The sequence below is a fragment of the Eurytemora carolleeae genome, unplaced genomic scaffold (genome assembly GCF_000591075.1).
Source record: "Eurytemora carolleeae unplaced genomic scaffold, Eaff_2.0 scaffold154, whole genome shotgun sequence".
Classification (NCBI taxonomy): domain Eukaryota; kingdom Metazoa; phylum Arthropoda; class Copepoda; order Calanoida; family Temoridae; genus Eurytemora; species Eurytemora carolleeae.
Window position 1 is genome coordinate 493,952 of NW_019396344.1, and position 15,948 is coordinate 509,899.

The 15,948-nt window shown below is 31.7% G+C and overlaps 1 protein-coding gene across 1 annotated transcript in view; it reads left to right on the forward strand.

Moving 5' to 3' along the window:
• Nucleotides 1–1,094: 1,094 nt before the first annotated feature.
• LOC111701371 (uncharacterized) overlaps nt 1,095–15,948 on the forward strand; it is a 53,955-nt gene continuing 39,101 nt past the window's right edge. The window contains exons 1-3 of the mRNA XM_023472629.1: nt 1,095–1,188; nt 6,295–6,364; nt 6,755–6,868. Of these exons, the coding sequence (XP_023328397.1) occupies nt 6,755–6,868 (114 nt within the window). The 5' untranslated portion in view covers nt 1,095–1,188; nt 6,295–6,364. The remainder of the gene's footprint in view (nt 1,189–6,294; nt 6,365–6,754; nt 6,869–15,948) is intronic.

A 15,948-nucleotide genomic window follows, 5' to 3' on the forward strand; every position in this document is an offset into this window, starting at 1 on the left:
ACAACCCATCCATATATGTAAAGGTTTTGTTTACCATGGGAACCACTGTGTATCATATTTGTTAAAGTTGAACAAGGTCATTTCAGTCAGAACTCAACCCTTCCAACTTAAATTTTAACATCAAGCTCAGGTTTAAAATCAACTTTAGGTTTTGGTTTTATTTCATCCTTTTTTGAATCTGAAAAGTGTTTTGGCTTTTTTCTAATATAATACAACCATTTTATCCACAAGTTAACTTTTTTTATTAAATCGCGAAATCACTGATTTATGGCTGAAGTTAAAGAATTTGAGACGCGGCTCAAATATGGTTGGTTCAACTTAAAATTGTATTCAATGTTTCAACATTCAAGCCGGCGCTAAATTGAAACCAGTTTTTGACGGATTTGAGACGCGGCTCAAATTCATTAAATTCGAACTCTAGCTGAAGTTAAAAAAGCCTGATCGAAGCAAAATTGATCGTTTTTTAACTAACTATTTGAAAAATTGCTTCTTGAATTTAATAAAACATTAATTCATTGATTTTCATTTAAAAGATGTAAAAATATTTTATGCCTAAGGAACTGTATGCGCAATTTTAAGTGACCCTCCATGCAAAGATGGCAATGCCCAATTCACAACGGTACCCTGCACAGTTTTAAAATCTGTGTCTGATCAAGTATGAATTTGATATCAATGTTTATAATTTTGAAAACTTATTATGTTACAAATTGTGTATTTTTTACAACATCAGTGACTTGGACATTTCTACTATAGGAAAACATATAGGAATTAACAGAACTAAGCACTTAATTTTGACCCTAGATAAACTAAGATATCTCCCATATTATTGATTAGATAAAGAAAGCAAGGGTACAGTTGTAAATCGGGAATTAGGCATTGTCATCTTAGCATGGAGGTGAATTTAAATAACGCTCAAAGTCCGTATAAAATTATAAAAATGATAAATTTGTATGAACCAAAATAGTTTTTGCTCGCAGTTGTTTTGGACGAATCTAGAACTGGGTTTAGATAAATGGGGTTTGTGCGTGTAAGTGTGTTTGTTTGACGCATGAGGCAGCTGAGTTCTACCTTCTGCGTATATCTGCGTATCCCAACGTATCTCAGTATATCCCTGACAGTGACGCAGTGAAGTGTAGTGCAAGTGACGCAATGTATATATACAACGACGGCGGCTAAATACGATAAAAGGTATACTTTCGTAAAACTACACAGTATTCTTTATCCTTCCAAATCCGTCGTTCAAATCGTGGAAACGGCTGAAACAAATATATCCAACCTGTTCGTTCGAATCTTGGGGGTCTTAAACGTGCCCTTTAACGTTAACAACAACAAAACAATTGTGACGTTCTTATACTGCACTACTATACATTTTAGTAATTTTTCTTAAATTAATTTTTTTATCTCTACCAACCTTAAACTTTTAAAGTTTTTGAGTGTTAACTCACTTTTTAAGTATCATCTTTGACTTCTTTTTACACACATTCGTAAAATAACTGTAATTTCCCATGAGCTTAGTTTGGTTTCAGGAAAAGTCTCACGAATGAGTTGACTTTACTTTATTCACTCTCATGACTTTCAAGATATCGACTCGTAAAGGACAAATGTTTTTTTTGCTTTGAGAATAAACAGTGAGTGAACCAAAACTAGAAACAAAATAAATCCTAAAACAATAAAAACATAGTTTAAAAAATGTTTGTTGAACCCAAAAAGATTAGTAAAGGCAACTCTTTTTCTTTCGAAATATCTAAATTAAAAAGTATGAAAATTATTATTAAAAAAAATTATTTTGATTAAATACATTAATTAGTAATTAGTGATTACAACATAAAAACAAGAATATCATTAACATGCATAATTATGGTTACGTAATGTTCAATCATGCCAAAAAAGATAATTCCCGTGGATCCCGGGTGTCCAAAAAAATATTTAAATACCACTTCAGAACAATGCCTACAGCACTAAAAGTTTAGTAAACCCATAAATTATCTAAAAAAAATCGCCAATTTAGTGGCAGAATTATTATGCATTTTTTTGCATAGAATTTCAAAAATTGTTAAAACAATTTTTGAACGCCATGTCTGGTTTTTTTTAGTTTATTCTTTTGTAAAAAAATGTGATTAAATATTCAAAATATTTAAATTGATTTTCAGTTGTGCACTGAACTAAATCCAAATACATATTTTTAGTGAATATGGTTTCAGAGTGTTTATTTATCTAAACTAAACAATACAATTTTTATATTTTTATTGATGATGTTTATTGATCAAAGTATTCCATATTCCAACTTAAAAAATTTGGCGAAATTGTTGGCTGTGTTGGTCCCTTTTTATTTTTGCAGTTTTTAGGTAAGAGTAACCTGAGAAGTCGATCTTTAAACCCTTTTGCATCATTGCGAAACTTGCAAATTTGTTTTGCACATATCTCAATAGTCGTGAAGCACATGCTTTAATCAATTTATTTCTATCCCTGTATATATATATATATATAGCACTGTAATAAAGCCAAATAGAAAGTATATATTAATCCTACATATGGTCTTAAATAAACTAACCCCTCAGTATGTAGACCATTGTTATAAACTAATTTGAAAACTTAAATTACTTAGAAACGTAGCCCTATCCTGCCTTTTGGAGGGGTAGAAAGAGCTGTTTTATAAGAATCTAACTGAAGGGACCGGCGTTGCCCGTGGAAAAAAATGTTGAAGAAAAAAATTACATTTTTTTAGCCTATAACACCCCCCGGCCCCCCATGAGTGCCCACAAAAGATTTCAGCCCAATCGGTCCAGCCGTTTGGTTACATATATATATAAGAATGTCTTGTTTTATTATATAGATATTTTTTTATATAAGTTAAACACGAAGGAATCTCATTTTCTAAATGTTTCTATGATTTCTTAATCTATCGTTATTTATAGTTGTTTATTTTCAGTATCAAATGGTCAAAATAATACTTTTTTATACTTAAAAACGTTTCTTTTCGATTTTATTTGTATCATCATTAATGTTACCTTTTCAAAGCGAGGGCCCTAAACTAAAAAATAAGATAATGAAAAAAAGTTTTAGATAAAGAGGAAGATTGGAGATTAAAAAGAGAATATAAGGAACTGTAAGCGTAATTTCAAGTGAACCGCCATGCAAAGATGACAATGCTTGATTCACAACAGTACCCTTGAAAACTTTGCCTGATAAAGTATGCATTAGACATCAAGTTTAAATTTGAAAACCAATTAATATCAATTGTGACTTACCAATTTGTACTGCCAAAAAATATAGAAATTATCAGAATAAATCAGTTTTAAACCAAGAAAAACGACAACATTATCTACATTATTGACTTGATAAAGGTCATTTATATTTACATTAACAGTCCCTTTAAAAGGAAACAACCCCTTCTCTTCCATGAACCCAAGGAAGACCACAGTGCATGGAGCGCTAGTCACAATGAGTAAATGAACATACAACTAATATCTCTTCTTTCATCTTTCTAACCTTTAATCTTCGGATTTCAAACATTTATGTGATTAAAGCCAGCTTGACTTTAGGGCTGGCCAAATATTTGTGATTTTTGAAAACAATTTGATAACAAGGGTTTTTGGAGGGTTCTATCGTTCGTCGTTTATACCTCTCTCTTACTTTACACTTTCCAAATTCATACTGAAAAAGTTCGTTTTTGATGTAGCAATTGCCTAAGATGTTCACCTTTTTCTAACGTTAAAATCGTTGGTAATTTTGATCATTGACGATAAGTGATTGCTATCGTAATGCGATCGTTTCGATGCATTCGTTGTTGACGGACACAAACACAGAATAAAGCTGACAAAATGCAGAATACAGAATACAAATTGGAGAATACATAATAAATGTAGAATAGGAAAGTCTTAAAACAGAGTTTGGAAATCAGAATACAGAAAATAAAGAAAAAATATAGAATAGAAATTAGAAAATAAAAATCACAAATTGTATAAGATAAAAAAGTTAACAAAATGGAGATTACATTACACTGAATTTAGAGATAAAAGATTACATTGCACAGAATTTAGAGATAATAGATTACATTACACAGAACTTAGAGATAAAAGATTACATTACATAAAATTTAGAGATAAAAGATTACATTACACAGAATTTGGAGATAAAAGATTACACTACACAGAATTTAGAGATAAAAGATTACATTACACAGAACTTAGAGATAAAAGATTACATTACACAGAATTTAGAGATAAAAGATTACATTACACAAAATTTAGAGATAAAAGATTACATTACACAAAATTTAGAGATTGCAAAAAACAAAATTCAGAAAAGAACAAATGCAAATAATACAGAACTCAGATTTAAGAATCGAGAGTACTGGATTCAGGATATAAGGATACAGAATTTAAACAGAATCCAGAATTTAAATATTACAGAATACAGAATACAGAGTATAAGGATACAGGATTCAAAATTTTAATTTACAGAATACAACATGCAGAATACGTTGTATATGTATGAGGGTATGCACACAATTCCGTGCAGTACCTTCTCTACCTATGGAACCTAAGTTAAGGTCGAAGCGTGCAGATTCCATAATTATGTTCTGAATAATGTGTATATATATATATATACAACAGGGGGAACCAAAACATTACATTTTTACTATCCAATAGGTATCAAAATTCTGAGTTTCTATCCCCTACATCTTTGTATCCTAATGTCGTAGATCTTTGATATTTCAAAGGATGAATTTGACTAAATCAAATATTTTAAGTTTGAAATATTAAAGTTTTAAAATATCAGGCTGCAATAATATAGGGATTATAAAGTTTGAGATCGTGACAAAGCTTGGTTCATTTCATAACCTATTTCCGGTTAAAAAAAATGTGGGGTAACCACCATTTTTTAGTGTTGATCAAAAATTATCAGAATAATGGGGGGAGACTGGTTTATTCTGAGTATTCGAATATTACCATATTTGGTAAATATATAAAATATATAATCCAATCTTATCTAATCTCATCCTTGCGCTGGTCTTTGTTGTCATTTTAAATATGTTCGGATTATTGATGAAGACGAGGAAAATGCGCAGAGATGCCGCGTCTGTAAAATACGCAATTTTCTGCGCTTTGTTGAAAATGTCACAACTAAGGCGGGGCGGGAGAAAAGGGAGTGTTATAAGAAATCTAATCATGTAATCTCTAAAGTCTAACTGATTACCTTTCAAAATTTACATTTTAAAGTGAGAGTTCACAATTTTTGATTAGATAATCCTTAAGTTTTTCAAGAACATCTTTTGTTTAGTTTGTTAACGGGAATGCTTTGTAATTTAATTAGTGCTTTTTTTGAACACATACATTTTTTTGTAAATTAAAATATTCTTGCATTTTCTAATCCTTCTCTTCAGTCTTTCCATGAGCTTTTAAGTTGAAGTGACCCTTTATGGCGAAAATGGCAATGCCCGATTCACAACGGTCCCATGTACAGCTTTGTCTGATCAAGTATGAATTATATATCAATGTTAATAATTTTGAAAAATGATTATTTGCAATTTTGGTTTCTCTACAAAAGTGGCTTGCACATTTCTACTGCAGAAAAAATATACTAATTTTCAGAATTAAATACTTTTAATTTTGGAAAAACGACAATATTATCCACTTTTTTGATCAGATAAAGGTTTCAAAGGTTCTGTTTAGAATCGTGCAATGTCATCTTAGGATGGAGGGTCACTTTTAATGAGTTATATACTGCTAAGGGTTTCGCTTGAGTTTTAAAGTTTTTACAAGAGTTTTAAAATTTTTAACATGAAAACAATAATTTTAAAAACATAAACAATGAAATCATGAACAATCACATTTTTTGAGAGTAAGGATAAAACAGAATTAAATTCCCATATGGTTGGGATTTGTATAGAAAATAATAAAAAAAAACAGCTGTTCTTGAATCAACAGCAGCACAATAAATATTTTTAGTTTTCCTTTCATTTACAACTCCTCTCTTTCCCAGGAAATTGTTTTCGGTGTCAATTGGTTTAGCCTTTTTTTATTAGAATTATTATTATCATTATTATTATTATTATTATTATTATTATCATTATTATTATTATTATTATCATTATTATTATTATTATTATTATTATTATTATTATTATCATTATTATTATTATTATTATTATTATCATTATTATTATCATTATTATCATTATTATTATTAATATTAGCATTAGTTTAAATAGATAATACAAATACGATGTCTCTTCAGTTACCGTTGAAGTCTCCATTAGAACAAAACATTTTAATATATTTTATTTTTCAGAGTGCTGTGTTTTGTATAAAGAAATGAGTCAGTGAGTGAATGATTGATTGGCTGTGGAGATATCAACAAGGAAAATCAATTATTTTAACACACACACAAATAAAGACGAAGAAAGTTGAAAGAATAGATAAAAACATATATAGGATTTCAATCTAACGTGCAGTTTAACATTAACGTAATACCTCTCTAAGACGAGTTAAATGTGTAACTAAATAATATTCTCTTGTTGCTCAAAGGGCGGCTCAACATACCGAATTTACCGAAGTTTGGAATAAATCAAACTAAAGATTGCAATCTTTTATGTTTTAATCATAAATTCTTTTATTGTAGAGCTAGTGAGAAGAACTAAACAGTTATAAATTTTTATTCTATTATCGGTTAAATTTGTTTTCTCATACTTGTATATAAAATCAATACTAGATAAGCTACGAACACAGTGATGTATTGATTATTAATCCAGATGGTTTCTCGACGTAAGATTCTCTCGCAGAGCCGAGATGAGTTGAGCTATGAGCTCAATACAAAGATGGAAGAGGAGGACGATGTTTGGTTTACCAAGGAGAAACTATTTAAGGTAGGATTGTTTTTTTATTTTCTTGTCCCTCATTCTCAACCCCCCACCTCCTAAATATCAACATTACACCCCGTCAAGCTGAAGTTAATTGTACGTTTTCAATCATCACACATCTCTTCTTTAAGAGCTATTGAGGAAAAAATGTTTTTTTTTAAATTAATAACATGAAACGGATATTTTTTTTCTTCCCTACTTGGCTTAAAATCAAAACTAGAGGAGCTACGAGGTCACAAAGTCGTTCTGTCTAGTTTACAGTTTACCTTTTCGTTCTGTCTAGTTTACAGTACTTATGATTATTACTAGAAAGCTAATCATTGCGGCATCAGCTGTATCTGTTTTCAAATTAAAATATTTCGTAGTCCCAGCTGTAACTGTTTTCAATTTAACATATTTCGTAGTCCTAGCTGTAACTGTTTCTAAATTACAACACTGTATTTAAGGAAAATTAAAATATCACAAAATTATGTTGTTAGGCTCCGGCTTAATTTGTGTAATTGTATTGTCTAATGTATATATATATACTATATATACTATATACTATATACTATATATATATAGAGCTGTGTGTAGAGTATAAGTAACAAAGCATTAAGATTATCTACTGCAGCAGTGTATAACGGGCTCAAATATAACAATATACCGATTATCTTTTAGAGTTCTCACACTCTTATACAGGGTGTCTCAAGAAACAAAGGAATTCAGGGACGACTTAAAAAACTAATTTGATTTTCGATAATTCCTAAATGACATAAAGATTGAAAGTCTAATGAGCTTTCCAAAATGTGGTCTACCTTCTTTGTATCTTTAAAATTGAAGAATTATTAAAAAATTGAACTTTTATGTTGATTTTTCATTAACTGGAATCTGGACAAATTTCCTAATATCTTCGTCCATGTTGAAGGGAAAAAAAGGGTAGACCACATTTTGGATATCCCGTGACTAACTATTAACTTGGATATTACATAGACGATATAGAAGTCGTCATTTAATTCCCATTTTTATTGGGACACCCTGTGATATACAGTTTACAAGGTGTTTCTGATTTCTGATCACAACAAAATAATTAAAACTAAAAATGTAAACTTCTTGTATTTTTTATAAAAACGAAGGGTCCACGATGTTTGTGAACAGGACACCTTATAGTTATAAGATTAACAAACAATTAAACATCAATTAAAGCATTCCTTGGAACCAAGTGTTTCCTGGGTTTTAGGCAATGCTATATACATCAGTATATAGTATATATACCGTATATACGCACATTTAGAGCCATTCCTTAGTTTGCTTATATGTCTGCGTTAGATGCGCGCATTCATTGCTGATGCATCGAAATTTTTACAACAACTTTTATCTCTTTCTAATTTGGCTATTCGTAGTATTTAAAAGTGATAATTTGACGTAAAAATAATGATTGAAAATTGTGTAAAAATCCATCATTTAGGCCAACATATGCACACTTCTGCTCCACAGGGTGACTAATCTTGAATTCATCATGCTCCAGTTTTCTACGATTTACAACGGTATCCTTGAAGCCTTAATTCAATTAAAAATGTGGAAGATATTTTTGATTTTCTAGTTTTGAAAATGTTTACTTCTGATTGTTCCTACAATATAGCTTACCTCCAGTAGAATTGGGCATACGTCACTATAGTAGAGAAACCACAATTTAAAATAATAAGTTTTCAAATTTATAAACATTGATATATAATTCATACTTGAGCCGATAAAAGTTTCAAGGGTACCGTTGTGAATCAGACATTGCCATCTTTGCATGGAGGGTCACTTGAAATTACGCTTACAGTCCCTTTAAGTCTGGTCTCATCATCACGAAAATTAGTTTGGGGGAAATCTACGAAATAATTATCGAAACCTAGAAAATTAAATTCACATAATCCAATCCTCCTGACTGACATTGAATATTACCATCAGATAAGGTTTACAGATTATAAAATGCAAATTTATTTTGTAAGAAAATTTTTAAAGCCGACTTTTTACAAAGCCAAGACACACATGCAACATTAATAAATTTGTTTATTGTTGTGTTTTGTCATACCTTCCTGTTCATACGTAAACCCTTCTCATCTTTCCTTCAAACCCAGTATAATAGAAGTATTTTCAAGCATAATTCATGCATTCCCCATAAAAATGTTTTATGCTTAGATGTTGTCTACTAAACCTGCGTCTTTTAAAACATGACTCTTTCTCCTACTTCCCCTCCCTTAAAAAAACCTATCCCCCTTATATACTCAGTTCTAAAATGTCCTGGAGTGAAGATTCATTGAACTTGGTCAATTGTGTTGCGCAAGAACGCAGAGAATGCCGGGATAGATTCACGAACCTTGGGTACAAATGCCGCAATTGTTTTCGCGCTTGGGCAACGACGAGAGTTTAATTGGCGGGATATTTACGAGCGGAGATATTATGAGTGACTTGTATGCATATTTTAAACTTGTTGAAGCGTGTATACGCTTGTATATGCTTTAGCGAAAGTTGATTTTTTTCACCCACATGTTCTTTACCTCTTCCGGTATCTTTAATAAACTTTGATGTTTTATTATTTTAAGGCTATAGTAGAAATTATAAAAAAATAGGATGCTCATTCTGAGTTTTTAATAATTCAAAGAGATTTTCCTTTAAAATATCACAAATTTTGAATAAAACAGCTTGAAATTGCATGCAATTCAATGTTTTAAAAAATTACAAAAGAAACTATGTCAAGTGTTGAATCAAGCATTTCTTATCCATCATAACAATCGGTTCCTGGCATTGCAGAAAACATACCGCCCAGAGGCGTATTCAGGGGGGGCTATGGGGACTAAGCCCCCCCTGGACCAGTGAAATCTATTGATTTCAGGAGGTTTTCAGGCCCCAACGGGTGCTTAGCCCCCCCCCTGGAAAAAGAAAAAAAAAAAGATTCATCTGTTAAAGGTCGCGGATTGAGAAATCGTCTTGTTGATTATATCCCACGAAAATTCATCAATTCCATCCAGCCCTGTCTAAAGATTCTTAAGTGATGAGATCCATTTTAAATGTTTTTATTTCTTCTACAAAACACTTTCGTTGCAGAGACTAACATAAACTATTTAAACATACACAAATAGCGTATTAATGGGGGTAAGGGGGGGGGTTATTCCCTCTAAAAAAATAAGATCCAATTATCAATCATCATTGAAAAGTTTTTAAACTCTAATGGTGTCTTACCCTATAGCTGACTTGTGCTTTAACTTGAATATTTTGGTCAACACATTATTAAAAAATACTAGATCCATAATACTACAGAAAACATTACCCCATTTCACTTAATATTTTTTGGCTTTACTTGTAACATTATTTTCTTTATAATAGCATGAAAACACATGAAATATCTTTGGAGCCATCTTCCTATTCCATAGTTTTATGGGCCTTACTCTGCATTGTTGGAGAATAAACTTGTTTTTTTTTATGATTAATTTCTGAGACGAAATCCAATATAATATGATATTGAAATTAAAGGCCGGTTCTCAGATGTTGATTTTCTTCACTTTCCATCCCAGCTCCTCACCTACTCAGCTCGTTAGTGGCAAATATACTTGATTCATGTCTCACAGCATCTTCAGAGGCGACAGTTAAAGCAACCTTTAAATTCCGAATTTAAGAGAGTGAAACCGATCTTAAGTCGAGCTCTTCGGCATAAACTTTGTGCTCTGGTCTTCAAGCTGCTGGGGGTTAGTTTGCATTGTAAATATGCATAGATAATGTGCAAAATCTATTATTGCATAAGGTACAGGGGGAGGCTAAAAGCATAACAATTAGGACTTTTAGAGAAAGTCGATGAAATTTTTAATGCAATAAAAATCGGCGTTTTTTCTAGCTTCAAATATGTTGAATTTTCCCAGTTTCCTCCATTGTTTCAGCAGCAGAAAGCCACACGTCACTTTTATAAAAACTCACAATAATTTTCTTTTTTTTCTTGATGAGACAAAGTTTTAAGGGGACAGTTAAATATCGGACACGACACTTACGTTTCTCCAAAAGTAGATATTCAGACATAAAATATGTATTCAGACATAAGGTATGTATTCAGACATAAAGTATGTATTCAGACATAAAGTATGTATTCAGACATAAAGTATATATTCAGACATAAAGTATGTATTCCGACATAAAGTATATATTCAGACATGTTCTAATGTTCTGCAGAAAAATATAGCTACCCTTATCTTATGAAGAAAAGATGCGTCTATTATGAAACACCAATTATACGTTTTTTCTATTATATTTATGGTTTTCCTCATGCAACCCCTGGAGCAAATATCGACCTTTGTAAAGGTTTCCCTGCTAAAAGATGGAAGATCGAATATATTGGCAACAACAAGTTTTTAGGAATGTGGTTGGATTACTAGTTAAACCATTGTTGAAGAAATCTTGATTCGTCTTGGTTAAATAGTTTATGTTTCACCGAATTGTGAAGGAATTCATTAATTGTATGGTTAGAATAGAGAGAGATCCAGATATCTGTGAAAATTATTTATAATAATCTTTATAATAAAGCTCTTCGCTCATATATATTTTTATGTTAGTCATAGCTGGCCAAACGACTGGACCAAATAAGTGCCCGGGAAGTTACATAGGCTACAAAAATGTCGACATTTAAAAAAAATAATTTATTTTCTTTCAACATTTTTTATTTTTTTTTTCAAAACTCAATTTTTTTGTGCTCCAATCGATTTTGTTTTGAAATTCCACGGCCAAACACCGGGCACTTCAGCTAGTAAATTATAAATTATATATTTTTTTTGCCCTATGGAGGAATGTTTTCATGATAATTAGAAAAAGGTTGAAAATGTTTATCTTGAGCTCAGTTTTGACATAACCAAGGTTATAATGCAAGGAAAGTTATTTCAGAGGTGTACGCATCTTTTGCACTGCAGTTTACGGTCTCTTGGCGGTAATTTAAACACAAGACGGATGTCACAGTCTGACATGGGATCCATCTTTCACATAAAAGAATCAATGAAATATTCTGGTCATAGGAAACTATTATGTGAACTATCAAAATTTTCAAAATTTAATGCTTTTAACCTCCTCGGATACTAAACGAACACTGATGCATCTATTCTTGTTTACAAATTCCGCCCAAAGAGAACTGGTTTCAATATGTACGCAGAGTATACGCAACTGCAATTAAATTTCCTTGAATTATAACCTTGAGCATAACTGTCAATTTTCAGAAAAGAGTTGTACAGTACACAGTACAGTACACAGTTGTCCACAAAAAAATACCTGAAACTCTTTCTTTTGCTTCATAAGTTTTTCATGAATGTTATCTTTAAAGAATTAAAATGAGCTTCGTTGATAACGCGGTCCATTTAGAGTTGGTGAATAAGTTTTAGAAACTATTTAATGTTGAAGTGACAACTTGACAAGAACTCTCTCACATCAAAGTTTAACCTCCCAACCTCCCACGTTCAAGTTAATAAAGGGACTTAAAGTTAATCCGCTAAAATCGGTTAATCCCCCTGAGATCTAATTAGGACTTGGTTACTGCTTAATCGGATTCAAGGTCCATGGATTACATAGTTAGGACAAGAAGAGATAAAGTGATGATGCTCCATTCTAGATAATAGAGATGATGTAGTTTACAGATAGGAAAATAGTTAAAGTAGCTTCAGTTCATAGATTTTAAAGATAAAACAAAATTTAGCGTAGTTGTATTCCACAGATTCCACATATAGAACAGATAGGAAAAAAGATGGAGTTAATAAAATAATCTGAAAACTGGTTTAGCAAAACTAATCAAAAATTTAACAAAATCAAATATCAGCAAAAAATTTGTTCCTGCAATTTTTGTTAAAAATGTAAAATGCATTTAGCTATTTCGTTGTGATCGAAAACATTTTTATTTTCATTTTATTTTTGAATTTTACCATTTGAGGGAAACTTTGTGTAATGATTTTTAACATTTAAAGGAACTGTTCACGTAACTTTAAAGGAGATTACATCTTGTCATCACTTTTATAGAGAAAATATAATTGACAACAATCAATTTTTCATGGATAATCATTCTTGATGATATAAAGTTTTTAAGAGTACTTTTGTCAATCAGGAAATGACGTTAGGTACTTTTCCAAAGTATTTTTCCCAAGTGGCAACTTCCCAGGGGTATTTTCCCAAGTAGAAACTTCCCAAACGTGCAATTTCCCAAGCAGCAACTTCCCAAGTCTGTCCTAGCCACAGCGCTCAGCCCAACAGTCTGTTATATCCGCGGCGCTCGGCCTCCCATTGAAGTCTGCGGCGCCTCAGAGGGCCTAACCTAACCTTTGGGAAGTTGCCCCTTGGGAAATTGCACATTTGGGAAATTGCACATTTGGGAAGTTGCAACTTGGGAAGTTGCCCTAGTAAAAATGCCTGAGGAAAAGTACCTAACACCCTTGAAATTACGCTGATAGTCTCTAAGATCTTCGACATTTTCGTGTTTAATTAATTTTTGTCCAGATGGTGTCATTGAGTATCATTAATCTGTTCTAACATCTATACTGCAGACTGTTGTGTCCTTAACTTTTAAAAAAGATGACATCAAGGACTTCATTTTCTTTGTGCTGTATAGAGAGGGGGCGGGACCATAGATAGGGGGGTGGAGCCCCATACAAGATATTTAAGGACTTTTCTTGGGCAAACGCCATTTTTCATTCTTATTTTTTCGTAATTTATTTCCTGTTTTATATCTATTTTCAATGCAAACATTTAAAAACGAGGAACAGAGCAGGCTTTCTAATCCTTAATCTGAAAAACAATAGAAGTATAATTTTTTTTGGTGTAAAATTATCATGGTAGCCTTTTAAAAACTAGAACGATATTTTATTTTATGATTAACTATTCATAGAGAATAGTTTGAAAAAGTTGAATTCGTTAATCTTTCATTAAATGATGTGTCAGAATTTAAACTTTCAGATCTGGCCGACTTTGAAGAGTCGCTAGGCCTGTGCTCTTGGTTTGATCTTATCAACTCACTTATACGTTTTGCAACCCTGGATATGCATATTTTAATGCTTCAAAAGCTTTTTCCTGGCCTTTCAGTTTTAAAGGAGTAATTAGCAAAATTCTAAAAGATTTTTGCAGATTTTAGATTGCGTGCATTGATGTTTGCATATATATCCATAAATCCTTTACAGTCTATACAATATACAATATCCATATATGTTACAGGGTTACCCACAAAGGATGAGAATTCAGAGACGACTATTCACAATTTATTTTCAAGCTTTTTCTTAAATTTAATTTGTTTCTGAATTACCATATAATTGAATGAATTATCGAAAGACCTGATCAAAGACAAATTCCTAAGTTCAACCATTAAAATGTTAAATTTAAGGAACTTTATGTCGTCATTAAAGTTTTATCCTTTGTGGTTAACCCTGTATAACGATATATACAACTCATCAAATTCATGGTATTTGACCAATTGCCCTCATCGCATCATTTATCTAGCTAAAGTTCCTCTCTCTATAGGAGATAGACAGACAGATAGACAGATAGACAGATAGACAGACAGATAGACAGATAGACAGATAGCCAGACAGACAGATAGACAGACAGAATTTCTTTGTTATATTTTCAACTGGGTTTATAGCAGAGCATTAAACACAGTCTAATAATTCATTTGAACCAAAACAAGGAAAAAAAGTAAAAAATGTTTCTATTTAGTTTCTTTCATTTTTCAACGTCCTATAATTGCGAAATTATAAAATTGTCATAAGACCTATTTCAAAACAAAAGGATTACATTAAAATGACACTCATTGTTTACAAAGACACAATTAAAAGAATTGTCTGAATTCAATATTGTAATTAAAGTAAACACAATCGATACGTGGCTTGTTTTTTGTTAAGTAGTTTTATTAAATTTAAAATGACCCTTTGTCCGATTAACAAAAAGCCTAAACCTAAAAAATGGAAAAACTGATTTATCTAAAATATGAAGATCTCTCAATCAGTTTAAAACTGAAAATACATTGATTTATAAAATAAAAACTTTATAGACAATTTTAAAGTAAGAGAAAAATTCTGTTAAGTCTTTGAAAAATACATAAAAAAGGAAGAAATTTGAATTAAGAGAATCCCAAGAAAGAGGAAAAAAAGATTAAAAAGTCGAAAAATTGTAAAAACAAAACAAGCAAAAAAAAGTTCGATGAAAGAGCATGAAAAAGCAGAAACAAGTTAAAGTTTTCAATTAATAATGAACTTGTGTATTTTGCGCTGAGGGATTTGCATGAATGTAAAATATATTTATAGTCGGAGATAAACAGAAAGAAAGGTTTTAAGATGGCTGGGCACCAGACACATGGGTGTCTGGACTCTTAAGAGAAGGAAGGGTTGAATATGGTCAACATACTAGACACCCTGTCTGTATTTCTAAGAGAAGATTTGAATATGGTCAAAATACTAGACAGGGTGTCTGTTATAATTTCTAAGAGAAGGGTTGAAGATGGTCAAAATACTAGACAAGGTGTCTGTATTTCTAAGAGAAGGTTAAAAGATGGTCAAAATACTAGACAGGGTGTCTGTATTTCTAAGAGAAGGTTTGAATATGGTCAAAATACTAGACAGGGTGTCTGTATTTCTAAGAGAAGGTTTGAAGATGGTCAAAATACTATACAAGGTGTCTGTATATCTAAGAGAAGGTTTGAAGATGGTCAAAATTCTAGACAAGGTGTCTGTATTTCTAAGAGAAGGCTTGAATATGGTCAAAATACTAGACAAGGTGTCTGTATTTCTAAGAGAAGGTTTGAAGATGGTCAACATACTAGACAGGGGGACTGTATCCCTAAATTTTGAAAACACATTAAAAACTGCAACAGCCCACCCAAACCAAACCAAACCAAGGTCGACCGGACCATTTAAAACTGGAAGGTGCAATTTTACTGTTTGGGGATGTAATTACCATGAGAGGGGGGAGGGGGGTTGAGAGGGGAGGAAGGATGAGAGAGGGTGAGTTGGAAGATTGCGTCTTTTGCACACAACAATTATATTTGTTCCGTCGGGGGAATGCAACAAACATTGGTTTTGGGAAGATGCAAATGAAGTTATTTAGTTATTTCAGAG